The 16,397-nt window shown below is 44.2% G+C and overlaps 1 protein-coding gene across 1 annotated transcript in view; it reads left to right on the top strand.

Annotated features, from left to right (window-relative positions):
* PAFAH1B1 (platelet activating factor acetylhydrolase 1b regulatory subunit 1) overlaps positions 1-16,397 on the top strand; it is a 112,789-nt gene that overhangs the window by 28,245 nt on the left and 68,147 nt on the right. The window contains exon 2 of the mRNA XM_015418889.1: positions 15,324-15,522. Within this exon, the coding sequence (XP_015274375.1) occupies positions 15,491-15,522 (32 nt within the window). The 5' untranslated portion in view covers positions 15,324-15,490. The remainder of the gene's footprint in view (positions 1-15,323; positions 15,523-16,397) is intronic.

Here is a 16,397-nt window from a genome sequence, read left to right as displayed (position 1 = left end):
AATTTATTTATTTAATTTGATTTTTATCCCACCCTCCCTGCGAGCAGGCTCAGGGTGGGTTACAAGTCACAAGATCTCAGTAACAATAGTTAAAATAATTAAAATAATAATTTAAAACAGTAATAGGGATCTCAATCAAGGTTCATGTTGCTTTGCTCAGTTTAAGCTGATCATAAGGTCAGCAGTTTCAGTAGGGGAGGCCAAAGATGGAAGCCCGGCGGGACAGTTCCGTTTTACTCTTATATCGTGCTTTTTCGCCCCTGTCTTCTAAGGTGGCTGACACATGAAAGTTAAAATATAAGAATAAAAAAAGCATAAATGGCTTAAATTCTAAAATCAAGAACACTAGTGCTATGAGCAGTGTATAGTAAATCCATGAAAAACCCTGGGCAGGCCCACAGTTATATTCTGTCAAAGGTTCAAGAGAATAAAATGGTATTTGTCTGACATCTCAAAGGTATGATTATGAATTACTCTTTTCCCCTAAAGGGTGCCTTTTCTGTGACCCATTATGAGCTCTTGAATCGGAGGGAATGCCCTCTTGATAATGTCATCCACTGGCCAAGTTCAGAGGAGCATACAAAGGTTGCTGCTCTGTTGTAGGATGTTTTTCCTTGGATAATAAAGCTTAAACGTCTTCTAGAAGAATTGTGAGATGGGCATTTAATGATCAAGCTCAGGCTGGCATTGAGTAGGCTGTCTTATGGAAGCTTTGATCTTGCTGTTTTTATGCTTTCTAGTTTGTGCATTGTTAATAGTCCTGAGCCTTAAGCATAGCATGGGGTAAAGATCTAAAGTGTGTGCTGAAACTTGGCTAGGAATACGTGGGGCATCTGTCAGTTGAAGAACTTCGAAATGGTGCTTTATTAGTTGGATACAGGGATTTATTTAGGCTCTTTGCCACCTTTCCAGCACAACCAGCCACAGATCAGCACAATACTGTGTAACCATAATTAGAGTAATCAAGAAACAAGCGACACCTTGAAGTGATCAGAAAACAAGCCACAGTTAAAAAAAAAAAGGATTTCCATTTAAAAAATGTTTCTGGGTTAAAATGTGCAACTGCTTTTGGAATGCCTGAAATAAGGGGGCCAGCTGTAGCTCATGGGGCAGGGAGTTCTTAGCAGCTGAAGAAGGCCTATGTGTGGGGCTCCAGCAAACACATCTCTGTTGTTATGGGTTCCTGCAACTGGATCCGCTTGGAGTACAGGGGTGCAGGCAGGAATATATGAGAATAAGTAGTCTTGGTGTTTAAAAAACTTTAAATGGTTTAGGACTAAAGGTTTTGGTCCTTCATTTTGTATTGTATCAAGAAACACTCTGGGAACGAATGCAGTAGATGTAAAATTGGTATATGTGCAGCATTCTGCAGCAGGTAAAGTTTCTGGATTGTCTTCAAAGGCTACACTGTGCATTAGTCCAATCTGGATGTTGCATAGGAATAGGTAGACTGGTTAGGTCTACTTTTCCCACAGAATGTGAACCAGCCTGAGCAGGTAAAAAGCACTCCTAGCCACCTCTTCCACTTGAGAATTGTGGTCAGAAGAGTCTGGGAATGCTCCCAGACTGCATGCTGGAACTTTCAGTTTCTGTAGAAAAAAGAATGAATTTCCAACATAGGAAAAATGCTAACGCATAACGCCCCCTTGACCCCCCCCCCCCCCAGCCTCTATTACTCTGTACATCTCTAATCTAACAATCCCACTTTATCGGCAGGTTTTTATGCTAGCGAGATTCAATCTTTTCCCCTCAGCTGTTGTTTTAGGCAGATATAGGGGTATCCCATATAGGGACAGAACCTGCAATTGCCTCTATAGTGAACCTGATTCAGTTGCTCATATCCTTCTACGTTGTCCTCAATATTCTACTATGCGTAGCTATCTAATTAGTCCCCACTTACCTACCACAAGGAACCCGACTGACAATGACCTTAAAATTTTATTGTCTGATAAGTTCCCGGCAATTACCTTGTCTGTTGCCGAATTCTTAGCCTATGTTTGGAAGCTTAGGGTAAGGGCATACAAGCCTTAACCCCCTTGTATTTTTTAGAATTGCTATATTCTCAACTGAGTTTATTATTTCTGGGACGTTTATAAAAATGATTCCTTGTTGGTGCAGCTTGGTGTAAATTGTTATAATCTATTACTTCGTGCTATTTATTTTCTATTTGTTTCATTGTCCTCTTTGCTGCTGTGTTATGCCAATAAAGGTCTAAGTATGTATGTATGTAACTAAAACAATATGCTGAGATCAGAAATAGTGCTCACTTTCTTTTTCCTTTTCTGAGCATAGGACAGAAAGCCAAAACAGTGTAATGCTTGGAGTGTTGACCCAGGTTTGAATCTCCACTCTTCCATGCTAGGTGGCTGGGTGACCTTGGGTCAATCGTCGTTGTCCATTTCAGCCTAACTCCCCTCACCCAGAGCATGGTGGGTTGTGACAATGGAATAGAGATGGAGGTGGACCCTAGAGATGGGGTGAATGCTGTTGTAAGCTGTGCTGGGACCTCATTGGGGCAAGAAAGTTTTAAGTTGATTCTTTATTAGAGATATCTTCAGAATGATAAAGACTAGTGATAGATATTGATTGGTACACATTTCTTATATTAAAGTCCCTGAATGTTGGTAGTGTCAGGCAGCTGCTCCTTCCAACACTTATGCTAAAGTCTGGTTACTGGCTAATTAAGAGAATAGACTTTAAAAGCATCCTCTGATATGGTGCCAGCGAAGCTTCCTTAAAGTTTTTCAGCAGTGGCTGCAATGGAGATTTGGTTGGGAAGGGTGAAGAGGTTACACTGATTAGGAGAGTTCACAGGGGAAAGTGCAAAAGGCCAGAACTGGCTTCTTATAATTCATTACACAAGAGCCAGGGTCTGGTTTATGAAGTTTCAGCAGCCCAGGTGCATCCAAGCTTTCCTGCAAGTGCTTTTAATAAAGTACCATGAGCATAATTTTCAGATTTGAAATTCTGTTTAGGAATGTCTTCAATAATCTTACACAGTAATAATATGTGTATATATATTTTTTTAATCCAGGAAAGAAAATGGTGAATAAAGGTAATCTCTGTGAATCCTTGGGTTGCCAGTCATGAGTTTCAGAAAGTTCAGGCATTGCCATCAGTGTGGTGGCTCATTTGGAACTGATATAAATTAAGCTGCTTCTGTAAATCTTGCACATCTTGGCTTTGTTGTTGTTCAGTCGCACAGTCGAGTCCGACTCTTCGCGACCCCGTGGACCAGATCCCGCCAAACCCTCCTGTCCTCCGCCGTCCTCTGAAGTTTCCTCAATTTCATGTTCGTTGCATCTATGACACTGTCTAACCATCTCATCCTTTGCCGTCCCCGTCTTCTTTGACCTTCAATCTTTCCCAGCATCAGGGTCTTCTCCAGTGAGTGCTCCCTTCTCATTTGGTGGCCAAAGTATTTGAGCTTCAGTTTCATTATCTGGCCTTCCAGGGAACAGTCAGGGTTGATTTCTTTGAGGATTGACTGATTTGTTCTTCTTGCAGTCCAAGGGACTCTCAAGAGTCTTCTCCAGCACCATAGTTCAAAAGAATCTATTCTTCGGCGCTCGGCCTTCCTTATAGTCCAGCTCTCGCAGCCATACATGACTACTGGGAATACCATTGCTTTGACCATGCGGACTTTTGTTGGCAGGGTGATGTCTCTACTTTTTATCATGCTGTTTAGGTTCGCCATCGCTTTCCTCCCAAGGAGCAGGCGTCTTTTAATTTCATGGCTGCAGTCACAGTCTGCGGTGATCTGGGATCCCAGGAACGTGAAGTCTGTCACTACTTCCACGACTTCCCCTTCTATTTGCCAAGGAGTGATGGGGCCGGATGCCATGATCTTAGTTTTTTTGATGTTGAGCTTCAAGCCCACTTTTGCGCTCTCCTCTTTTACTCTGAGCAAGAGGCTCTTTAGATCCTCTTCACTTTCAGCCATTAGAGTGGTATCATCTGCATATCTGAGGTTGTTGATCTTTTCCCCAGCAATCTTAATTCCCGCTTGTGATTCATCCAGGCCAGCATTTCGCATGATGTACTCTGCATATATATTAAATAAGCAAGGTGACAGTATACATCCTTGTCGTACTCCTTTTCCTATGCTGAACCAATCAGTTGTTCCGTATCCGGTTCTAACTGTCGCTTCTTGGCCCTTATACAGGTTTCTCAAGAGACATGTGAGGTGGTCTGGTACTCCCATCTCTTTAAGGACCTGCCATAGTTTGTTGTGATCCACACAGTCAAAGGCTTTAGCATAGTCAATGAAGCAGAAGTAGATATTTTTCTGGTACTCTCTTGCTTTCTCCATAATCCAGCGAATGTTGGCAATATGATCTCTCGTTCCTCTACCTCTTCGAAACCCAGCTTGTACTTCTGGTAGTTCTCTATCCACGTACTGTTGAAGCCTAGCTTGTAGGATCTTGAGCATGACCTTGCTAGCGTGTGATATGAGTGCAATTGTGCGATAGTTTGAACATTCCTTGGCATTGCCCTTCTTTGGGATTGGAATGTATACTGATCTTTTCCAATCCTGTGGCCACTGTTGCGTTTTCCAAATTTGCTGGCAAATGGAGTGCAGAACTTTAACAGCATCCTCTTCTAAGACTTTGAATAGCTCAGCTGGGATACCATCACCTCCACTAGCTTTGTTGTTAGTAATGCTTTCTAAGGCCCATTTAACTTCACATTCCAGGATGTCTGGCTCGAGGTCAGTGATTATACCGTCGTGGTTGTCAAGGACATCGAGGTCTTTCTTGTATAGTTCTTCTGTGTATTCTTGCCATCTTTTCCTAATCTCTTCTGCTTCTGTTAGGTCCCTACCGTTTTTGTCCTTTATCATGGCCAGCTTTGCATGGAACGCTCCCTTGATTTCTCCAATTTTCTTGAAGAGATCTCTAGTCCTTCCCATTCTATTGTTTTCTTCTATTACTTTGCACTGTTCATTCAGGAAGGCCTCCTTATCTCTCCTTGCTGTTCTCTGGAAATCTGCGTTCAGTTGGGTAAATCTTTCCTTTTCGCCTTTGCCTTTCGCTTTCCTTCTTTCCTCTGCTATTTGTAAAGCCTCATCAGAAAGCCATTTTGCTTTCTTGCATTTCTTTTTCTTTGGTATGGTGGTGATTGCTGCCTCCTGTACGATGTCACGAACCTCTGTCCATAGTTCTTCAGGCACTCTATCTATCAAATCCAGACCCTTGAATCTATTCTTCACCTCTACTGTATATTCATCAGGGATGCGATCTAGGTCAAACCTGAATGGCCTCGTGGTTTTCCCGATTTTCTTCAGTTTAAGTCTGAATTTTGCAATGAGTAGCTCATGATCTGAGCCACAGTCAGCTCCAGGTCTTGTTTTTACTGACTGGATAGAGCTTCTCCATCTTTGACTGCAAATTATATAGTCAATCTGATTTCGGTGTTGCCCATCTGGTGATGTCCATGTGTAGAGTCGCCTCTTAGGTTGTTGGAAAAGGGTGTTCGCTATGACCAGTGTGTTCTCTTGACAAAACTCTGTTAACCTTTGCCCTGCTTCATTTTGCTTTCCAAGGCCAAACTTGTCTGTTATTCCAGTTACCTTTTGATTTCCTACTTTAGCTACATCTTGGCTAATGATGTAAAAATTAAAGATTTGTGCAAATTCGGTCATTCTTGCAAGCCCATCCCAAAGGGGGCCATAGTCTATTCATACTGGGAGATGATGCTATAATGGTGACACCTGTGAATGATGGATGGATATTTACTGTTCTTTGTTTAGTACTCAAAAGATTTAAGTTATTCCCCCCCCTACACAGTACCTTGGAAAAGAATGTATTTGAGCTGTAAAACAGTTCAGTCATTCTTTTATTATCTATGTGAAGCTGTAGAAATAGCTGTAGAAGTAATAAGCCTAACATGTAGGATGTTTATCATGAAGCTAGTCTTGGAAGTAAGCTTCTAAGAATTTTAAGTCCACATGGGTGGTTCACAGATGGATTAAGGGCAGGGGAAGTTCTCTTTGTTTGCAGAAGCTTCCTTGTCTGGTCTTCTGGCATATGTTATCTTACTTGCCATGCCATGCCATGGCTATTGCCATGACTACATTAAACTGTTCAACACGTGTACACAACAGAAACAGACTGGGACCCAACAGGTTCCTCCCTTGGATTGCTCATAATACTGGATTTAGCTGGTAGTAAGTACCCTATCAGTGTGACAAAGCAGACTGTGTTCAGTTGAGAGCTAGTGCCAAATGGCTATGCATTGTAGACGTGTCAAGCCGAAGTGTGGTTATCACTGACTGCCACTGGGCTGACACTCTCAGTTCTGGCTAAATTTTATTGTGTCACTAAAGGATCTGGGTCTCATCCTTGCCCGTGAGCTGAATTGAGAGGCAGTTCTATTCAGATGATCTGCTAATCATGTGTGGACAGCCAGCAGCATGGAGTAAGTGTGCTTTAACTGGATCGAAAGGTCAGGGTCCTTAGTCTCCATCACTGTCTTGGAATTAGCATGTAAATAGCAGCTAATGCACCATGGTAATTCTATTTAGGCACAACTGTGCCTTTCTATAATTATTTATTAGGAAGGTTTGTATTCAAAGGACACTTTCATGAGAGAAGCTCTCCTTTGTTTTATGTACTTTAATACAATGTTGGTAACTCATCTTCCCCCAGTAAACTGTGGGGGAGAGATTAAACAATCAAATTAGGTGAAGAATAACCAATAAACAATGAGGTTTTAAAAAGATTTTCATGATAGCAGCCACGGAGGATTGGAATAGTAAGCATTCTCTAGTTTGCTCTGCTTTACATACAGCTGTTGATGTTTCATCCAGTATTGGATTCTCCCTAGCTTTTTTGCTGGAGGAATGGTGTGTTCTGCGTAAGAATATTATAATTATGCTTCTTATTAAAAAAAAACAGGAAAATATTTCCAGTTTTTATTTATTGGCATGAAGTGCTTGGGTATCAGCTCTGTTAACTACATCGGATTTTCACTTGATCCAAAAGACTTGATACAGGAATACCTGATTTGGAAATATTTTTATTTTAGGTACATTGCTCTTGACTTACCATGGTTTTCTAGATCAACAAACTGCCAGCTGCTTCATTAGCCAGTATACAAGATTTCAGTGAAAGTTGTGGGATTGTGAGATGTCCCACCCCACAAACACATTGGTCATATCATGGGAGGCATTTTCTGAGTTACTAGGAGAAAGGCCCGCCGCGGACAGGAATGCGACGTGCCCTAGGAATTGTTCCTGGGTTGAGTGGGTGGGGGGCCTCTGGGTGGCTTCTCCCGCATGCCCACTTTGGCAGAAGGGTAGGAGAAGTAACGGGGAGGGCTGCAAAGGGCTCCCCGGCTCGCTTGGCTGGGCGGGCGGGCCTGGAGGGGGCGGGCTGTGGCTGGCTTCTCCCACTCGCCCGCTCCGGCGGGAGGGCAGGAGAAACCACGGGGAGGGCTTTAAAGGGCTCCCCGGCCCCTTCCTGGCTCGCTTGCCTCAGCGGGTGGGCCAGGAGGGGGCCAGGGGGGCGTCTGGCCGGCCTCTCCCACTTGCCTGCTTCAGTGGGAGGGCAGGAGAACCAACGGGGAGGGCTTTAAAGGGGTCCCCAGCCCCTTCCTGGCTCGCTTGGCTCGGGGCAGGCGGGGCAGGGGTGGGCCGGGGTGTGTGTCTGTGGGCGGCTTCTCCCGCGCAGCCGCTCCTGCATGAGGGCAGGAGAACCCATGGAGAGGGTTGTAAAGGGCTCCTCGGTCCCCTCCTGGCTCGCTTACCTCGGCGGACGGCGAGGAGGGGGTGGGTGGCCTCTGAGCAGCTTTTCCGGCTCGCCGGCTTCGGAAGTCTTCCCCCGTGGGTCCACTTTGGCGGCCGGGTGGGGAAAGTTGGTGCGGAGGCCTCCGGAGGTCCCACGCCACCCGTCCCTCCCGGAGACCTCTGCGCGGCCGTAGAAGCCAGGTGCGGGGGGGATCGGGTGAAGAGGGTAGCGTGGGGGCCTCAGGAGGTCTTTCCCTGCCCGGCCGCTGTGGCTGGCGAGCGGGGAAAGGTGACGTGGGGGCCTGAGAAGGCGGGGGGGATACCATAGCCAGCTGGTTGACCGGCGCGGCACCGCTGTGGTCGTCCTCGGCGTCCCACGCGTACTGGCCGCGTAGTGGCCATTGTCTTCAGTAGCAGTGTGTACACTGAGAGCCACATGCTAGCCGCCGGATGTGTGGGCGGGACTGAGGCCATGCGACCACTCAGCAACTGGCAGAGTTTTGGAGTGGCAGTTCAGGCGGCCAACTGATTTTGGCGTGAATCGAATCCTGCCACCCCATAGGAGAGATGCCATCCCAAATCAGCTTTATAATATAGAGAGATAAGAGCAGATAAAGTGTGCACACAGACAAGCTTAGAGGCTAATAGAACAATAACAGATTCAAGGTTAAAAGACTGGTTTCCGCTGAGTGTGGATTCTGCTGGCGGTGGTCTTAGAGGAGTAAAAAAGTTTCACCGCAGCCGGTATATTTGGCTAGCTGTCTACAATAAGAATTGGGATATATGTAGGAACTGGAATAGCAAATTTCTGCTGGTGGGCAGTATATTGTAAATTGTACACCCGCTTTTGGTGATCTATAGTTTGGCTTCAAGTGCATGGAGGTGAGTTTGCCCCACTTTAGGCAACCACACTCTCCAGCATCAGTTCTGTCTGTTAAAAAAGAAAGAAAGCTTCAGCAACCTTCTATTTGCAGCCTTGATCAACTGCTATAATGGTTTTATTTTTCTTTCAAAAGAGCCTTTCTTCCTCCTGAAACTGACACTGTCGTATAGCCAAAAAACGTTAGCTGTGCACCAGTGTTGCTGAGAGCGAATGAAATCTTGTTTACCCTTGGTGTTATTGACGCATCAGGCAAATCCTGTTGGTTGTGTGACATTTCAAAAGACTAAAGTGTGCTAGTGCAGTAACTCACTGGGGCAGAGCATGAAGGTAAGTTTGGGGAGGAAATGTATGGGGGGGTTCTTAGAGTTCCCTAAAATACCCTCTTTCATGGTGAAAGTAATGAATGTTTGCTATGAGCCTCAAGAAAATTCTTTTGGCCCTCTTCAGTCATCTGTGCTCATTAAAACGAAAAAGCACCCTTCAGTTCTTCTGTAATGTGGAAATGCTTTCCACCAATTGACCTGCATGAAGCCAGCTAGGCACGAGTGTGAAGCGAAGAGGCGTGTATTTGTGTAAAGTGCCATTTTAAAAGGTGCATTTTCATCCCAATCCTTTATTGAAAAATACTATCATTGGAGCGTTTCCTTTACGTTTGCCTTTTAGATGTGATGTCATCCTTTTAAAATGTGAGAGATGACTGCAGCTTGATTCTGATTCTGTTAGCCCTTTTTTCATATAGTGACAAAATGTTTGGGGGGTGGAGGCTGCAGTCCATATGGAGGGCAGGGTTCTTGGCTGCATTTTCCTGGGCAGGCCTTCAGCAGAAGGAACTCTCTGCTTAAGATGGTAGCCGTATGAGCAGTAATAGATAGATCCTTTCCAGCTCAACTTCTAGGCACCCCACTCAGCTTTAGGGACATCCTAACATGGCTGTTTCTCCAGGCCTTATGTTTTTCCTCCCCAGCTTCTTTATGACTGCTGTGTCTTATGACCGTGGCAAAGGGAGCTGGCATTCCTCTGTTTCTGTATCCTCTGCTCTTGGTCTGCCAGACAATTGGCTGATTTCTCTCTTTTTTAAAAAATATTCTCAGTTGGAGGCTTCCACAGTGCCACCTTTTTTGAGAAGGCAAAAGGTGCAGCCTGATACCAGCTCTTTCCATCATCAGTGCTGTCATGTCTTCCTGGCATGTTGTCCTTCATTTTGGGTGTGTCTGCTTGGCCTGTCATGGAATGCAAGCTTCGCAATAGCTTTTCAAAAAGGTCCAGAGTTTGCATTTGTTTTTTCTGTTTGCTTGCTCTCAGAATAAAATGTCTTCGAGATACTATCCAGAAAAAGAAGAAATTGGATTTATACCCTGCCCTTCACTACCCAAAGGAGTCTCAGAGCGGCTTACAAACTCCTTTCCCTTCCCCTGTGGGGTAGGTGGGGTTGAGAGAGCTCTGACAGAAACTGCTCTTTTTTTCAAGAACAGCTGTGCCAGAGCTATGGCTTGCCCAAGGTCATCCAGCAGGTGCAAGTGGAGGAGTGGGGAATCAAACCTGGTTCTCCCAGATTAGAGTCCGCACACTTAACCACTACACCAAACTGGCTTAAGTTGTGAGGATTTACCGTATTTATTTATTTTGCATCTAGGGCTCTTTTTGTAGCAGGTACTCATTTGCATATTAAGCGACACACCCCTAATGTAGCCAATCCTCCAAGAGCTTACAGTAGCTCCTGTAAGAAGAGCTCTGTAAGCTCTTGGAGGATTGGCTACATTAGGGGTGTGTGGCCTAATATGTAAAGGAGTTCCTGCTACAAAAAGAGCCCATCTAGCATCGTCACAGAACATTGAGGACCAGGATCTTGAATCAATAGGGGAAGGATATGCCATAAATACAATGGCTATGTGTAGAACTAACATTCTTCTGACTATCGGGTGCTGTGAATTAACCTTATCTTGTGATGAGGTCTCTGATTGCCTGCCATGGAAGGTGTTGGCCTTGCACAACATGATCATTCTTTATTTTTGTTTAGCATCCAAGTAGCAAAAACAGAGTGTGAATCCAAAGGGCATGGTTCATTGGAGTGATTGTAGCTTAGTAAGCTGCCTTGAATGCCAGTATTGGTAGACTGGTAGGTCATACATGCTCATACCTGCATATTTGTGAACAAGCATTGAAGTCATTACAGAATAAGTAGAAAATCTCCCCTTTTCTGGAGCAGCAAGAGAATCTCCTTCAGCGTTTCCATGATCTTTTTATGGAGCTCTGAATGGGTGAGGGTTCGAACCACAACCTCGCTCAAGCAGTACAGCTGAATCTGAATCCATCATAAACTTCTTTTTAAATTTCAGAAGCCTCAAAAGCCGCCTGCATGCAGCCAAGAGGTGCAGCTGTTAAAGAAGAGTTTTAAGCCTTATTTCTTTATGTACAGGCCATCATATCCTTCTGGGGAATCGTGAATTTGAGCTTTCAGTCTGCTTTTTTGATGAGAGCTCTCTTTTAGTCCTCACAGTTGTAGAGTAAAATACAAAACTTGCGCTTTGTACTAAATAGTTAGAAATTGGACTGGTTTGGACTAGAGTAGTTTGGTTTGAGTCCCAGTTTATGCTCTTCAGTCAGTGACCGTTTTTTCTCTAAGAAAGATTCAGATGCTGCCAAATCTTCACAAGCCAGAGCCAGAATGTAATGGATCATTTCAGGCATTGGATTTCTAGTGCAATTCCAGAGTTTTGCATGTATGTATTATGGGAGATATACTTCCCTGTGTTTTGTTAAAATGAGAAGGCTACAGATGATAACTAACAGCAGCCTCTTCTTCCTGGGTGTGGTAGCTCACTTCCTCACTTCAGAGAACCCAGGGACTAGTGATGCACAGAACTCCTTGCTGTATTGTCTATGGGCAACTGCATAGTAGTGCAGTGATGTGCTTCTGGCACTCAGCACATGGTGATGCTATTGCTGTTTATACAGCAGCTGCACCTGTAGTAATGTTTGTGGGGAGGTGTCAGAAGGAGCTCTTTGTTGGAGCGCTACACCTGTCCCCTCAGAACAGCTGAATGATACTAGTTAAGGAGAGAGAGAGCTGAATTGATTTGCCATAACTAAGAGCCCTGGCTGCCTCTAAAATTACTGGAGGTCTGGGCCATGCATCCAGAAGGGCTTATGCTTCATCTCGTCCTGCCTTGTGGCTTTTGTTAGAAATTTAAAAGTATAAAGTCTTAGATACAAGCAAAATTGTGAATATACTGAATATCAGAGAGTGAGTTCTGTAAACTGTTAAGCACCCAGTATTGCCTTAGCACGTGTATCCTAATTTTTGGCATATGGAAGACAGGGAAAAATAGAAGCTGGAAAAAGGCTGCGGTCACATGGTTGTTTTGATCGGGATTCACTCCTGTTCCCTCTCGCATATGATCAGACAGGCCAATCCGCCTCCCGCCCCGAAGCGGGCTCACTTGCTCAGTGCTCCCGGTTCTCTCCCACGTTTTCCTACACCTGGAAAAATGAGTACTTTCTGGGTGTTTCCACTGCAATTCCACACTTTCCCCTATCTGGACTCCCCTCTCGCAATGAGTGCGATTTGGTCCGTCCCCCCCCCCCCCCCCCCCCCTGGCGACTGCCAATTATGCACGTGCGCAGTTATGCACATGATAACCTGTGCGCATGTGCAAATGATTTTTTTTTTAAATCCCGCACCGCCAATTGGGCAGCGCGGCTGTCTGACTCATCGCACAATTCAAGAGGGACATGTAATCAGTTTTCATCTGAAAAAAAAGTCGCAGATAAACTGACAGTGGGAGCAAGTCACGGTAAGAGGTCAGTGTGACTGCAGTCTAGAAAACACATTTTTAATGAATTGTGTTTGGACAGAAACAATCTCACATAGTCCTAATTGGGCTAGTCCTATATCATCATACGTGTTATAGCATAATAGGGACAAAATAGAACCATATTCAGAAAAAACACATGCTTTCTAAACTGTATGCTGGTCTAAAGACCATAATAAACAACTGTACCTATAACATCTGATTGAAAATATTGCACAATCCACAGTATACACAGGAATTATATAATGATTGTTTTGCATAACTGTCTTTATCTTACAAATTCTTAGGTTTCTTTTAGGGTATTCAGACAATTTAAGTTTTTCCATACTTTTGAACTTACTTTCAGAATCACAAAGCCTAAACTTGTCGACGTGGGTTTTTTTAATGGAACATTTTAGGTTGCCAAATTATGTGGTATGGCACAGAAGTGTGAAATGTTTTCTCCATCCTTCCCCATAGTGTTACACTGGTAAGCACTAAAAAGCAACCTGTTGTGAAGTGTTCAGTGGTTTCTGTATGTCTTGCATGTCCTAAATACACAGACCAAAAACATTTATGACCTGAACCAGTTGAGCCTTGAAGCAAATTATGATATTTAATCCCACCTGTGAGAGCAATTCCAGCTTGTCTGAGGAGTTCAATAAATAGTCTTTTTAAGGTACAGGTACATAAAATGTGTGTCTGTTTAAAAAACCCATGAGTGACCTTTGTTCTTGGCTGTCTTACTACTGGGATGTTGCTCTGTATTGAAACAATGAGCAGCGTAGGTTTTTGTGCCATTGCTTTTTGAGAAGGTTGAACTATGGTTCTCTTGAAGTTGCCTGAATGCTGTTGAAGAACACCACAGCTGCTGGATTCAGTGGGACTGGCACAGGCTAATTCCTGGCTATTTGCATGCACAACAATTTGGCAGAACTTGATGTGTCACCAGATCCAATGATGTAAGAATAGCAGAGACTGATACCAAACGAAGAAAGGCTGCCCCTCTGAAAATAGGTTGAAAATATTGAAGAGTAGTGGGTAGCTGCTTTTTCATACACAGATGGAGAAAACTTAAGGCATAACTTCTTGTTGCCCATCTTTTGTTTGTTGTAAAAAGAAAATGTTCTTGGGTGGTAAAGTTCAAATTAATTGGTGAATAGTGTTCCTGCTGCTTGGTCAGTGCTACAATCTATAACTCTTCTAGTGATCTTTGTTTCACACGAAACATGCCAAGATGTCTTTGAGGCTGCATATCTCACAAAATTTAGCAGAGCCCTTGTAGTACTGGGTGTCTCTAGTCAAAACCCACGTCAGTTCCATGTTCCCCAGTGCCTAAAAGCTCCTTAGAATCGGAGTTATTAGGCACCAGGAAAAGTCCAGTCTTTACAGATGTCAGGGCTTCCACCCTGCATTTCTGGATGCCTGAACTCCCCTGTTGTGAACTCAAGCTGTTTGGGAAGTGTGAACCTTCCTGTCTGTTTGGGGGGGGGGCGCCTTTCAATCAGGTAGTGATGTGCGTATAAGTGCATAATTGCCCTTGGCGTTGTCAAGTCATTGCTTGTATGTCCAAGCAATCAAGTAGACATTCTGGATCGGGAGAGTTGTTTGTGAGCGATAAACCCTCCCCAAAACCCTCTCTCCTGTTTCTGCTTCAGTTGTTGTTTGAGAGCATTCCATGATTAACTTAAGAGTAAATGTACTGAAGTCAGTGGGACTAGTCTCACATATGTTTGCATGATGCTTGCACCCCCCCCCCCATGTATTTTAATGAAGAGAGGCGAAGCGAAGGAGGCTGAGAGGGGCTGCAGTACTTGGCGGAGGGATTGTGGAGCTATCACAGTGGACTGGTGCATGGATGAAATGCTTCTATGCATGCATGACAATTTTTTAAAAAGGATTCCGCCTGATCGCCCACTCTGTAGTTACCATGCAGCAATAATCTGAATGGTTGAGCATGCGGTGAGGTGGGTTCAGGGTGGGATGTCTGATCAAAACTCTGTTAGAAAAAACCTAGATTAATTAGAGATGGGGTCAGAGTGTCCCAAGCCTGTCATCTTACTTCAGCCCTTCAGTCAATTCTTGTTTTTTTGTGAGGATAAAATGAGGGAAGTGAACTCTACACATGCCATCTTGAGCTTTTGAAGGGAAGGTAAAAACATGACAGGACTGTTTCTGGAATTTACATTATGACAAATTGATATTTATGACAAAAGCTATACTCTTGTTACCAATGCTTGCCTAGTGTGAAATTCCCTCCTTTATAAAAGTATGTTATGCGTATCATCCAACTGTCTCCCAAAGTGACTGATACCCAAATCAAAAGTCTGCAAATGGAAAAAGATAAGACGTAAAATGGAAGAGGAATGGTAGGATCACGCTGACATGGGACGAAACCAGATTGCATGCTGGGAGTTTTTTTATTAGACCCCCCCAGGTTTTTTAAAAAATGCAATTATTGGGTGTTGTGAGGCCTCTGATTCCATCAGGGCTATGGGAAGGGTCTTTTTAAGCCTTCACCCTCATGTCATATTCCTGACATTTTCCGTAGGGAAGATATCTGCTCCTAGTGTTATTTCAGGTAGAAAAAATGGTACGGGGGAGAAGGCTTCAACTTTCCTGGTCCTGATCAGAATCAGGCCCTTATGTGCCCAGTACCTGCATTAAAAAGAAAACAAATCAGGGAGCTCCAGCTGCAGAACTGGCAGTGTCTCGTTGGGTTTGTCCCACTGACCCTGATCATATCCAGTTGAGAGCAAGCTGACCTTCCTATGGAGATGGTGCTTGTCCTGGGAGGGAGAGGGAGAAACATGGGTGGCCCTTGGACCCATGGCCAGATTACCTATTTTATGCAATGGTAATGAACAACTTTGGCAGTAATGATACACCTATTCCTCTCCCCCCCCCCCTTTTTTTATAGATGGAATGAATCTTCCTTGTTGAATGCATACGGTCTACTTGCTGGAGCTTGCTTGTTCTTTGAGTTGAAGCCACTTCGTGGCAGGTTGAATTGTGGATCCCTGAATCCCTAGTCTGCTTGTCAAGAGGAAGACAGCTGAATCACGTTAACCTGACATCACAGCCACCATGGTGCTGTCACAGAGGCAACGAGATGAACTGTGAGTAGTCCAATGCATCAAATTGTAAATGCTGACCATGCTTATCGTTGGCTGTCTCCTATGTGGTGGAACCCCCAGGAGGCATCCACTTGTATCCTTTTTTGTTAATAAACTTATCTGGATGTCTGTAGCGCTCTGAATACTGTGCTCACACTAATAAAAACCTGACCATAAAGCAGTTATCGTTAAAGAGGATGGCATAGATCACACTTGGTATGTTGTTCAGTCACACAGTCTGAACTCTGCAGCCCAGTCACTACGGGCCATCATTTTGGGTAGCATTTTAGGTAATCCTGTGTAGTGGGGCCTTTTCAACATTGGCATCAATATTATGGAAATCTGAAATCAGGCCTGCCAGGTCCGGTCTTTGCAGTTTCATTCTGCTCTGATAAACATGGTTTATATATCAGGTTCTTTCTTGTCAGTGGGGGGGGGGGCAAATTGTTGTTCCCCCGGCTTCCGGTGCATCTTTTTTTGCCCCCACATTGATCCTGAAGGTCTCTTGGCCCACGGGGAGCAGCGTTATGTGGGTCTTCGTGGGCAAATGCAGGGAGCTTCGCTTTGCTGGCAGTGCTTTGGATCCAGGCCATAATTTTTTACCATAAATCACCATGAGTGCCTTTAATGGGTGGAAAAGCCAGGAGATAAGCTTTTAAATAAAGGGAGACTTTTCTGGAAACCCATATGAAATCAACCTAAACAAAATCTGCTTTCCGTACTTGAAAGAATAAATGACTAAGGGCTTGGTAGGTCGTAGTAAATGTACATTCACTTCAGGTGTAGTAGAATATCCACTAGGGAATATCTGCATTTTTGTACTCAGTATCGACTAGCACATTCCAAGAATCACCTTCAGTGTATGCCGGGGGAGACAC

Source organism: Gekko japonicus, unplaced genomic scaffold (genome assembly GCF_001447785.1).
Source record: "Gekko japonicus isolate JY-2015 unplaced genomic scaffold, Gekko_japonicus_V1.1 scaffold1911, whole genome shotgun sequence".
Taxonomy (NCBI): domain Eukaryota; kingdom Metazoa; phylum Chordata; class Lepidosauria; order Squamata; family Gekkonidae; genus Gekko; species Gekko japonicus.
Note: the sequence above shows the minus strand (reverse complement) of the source record. Positions and strands in the feature narration are given on the sequence as shown.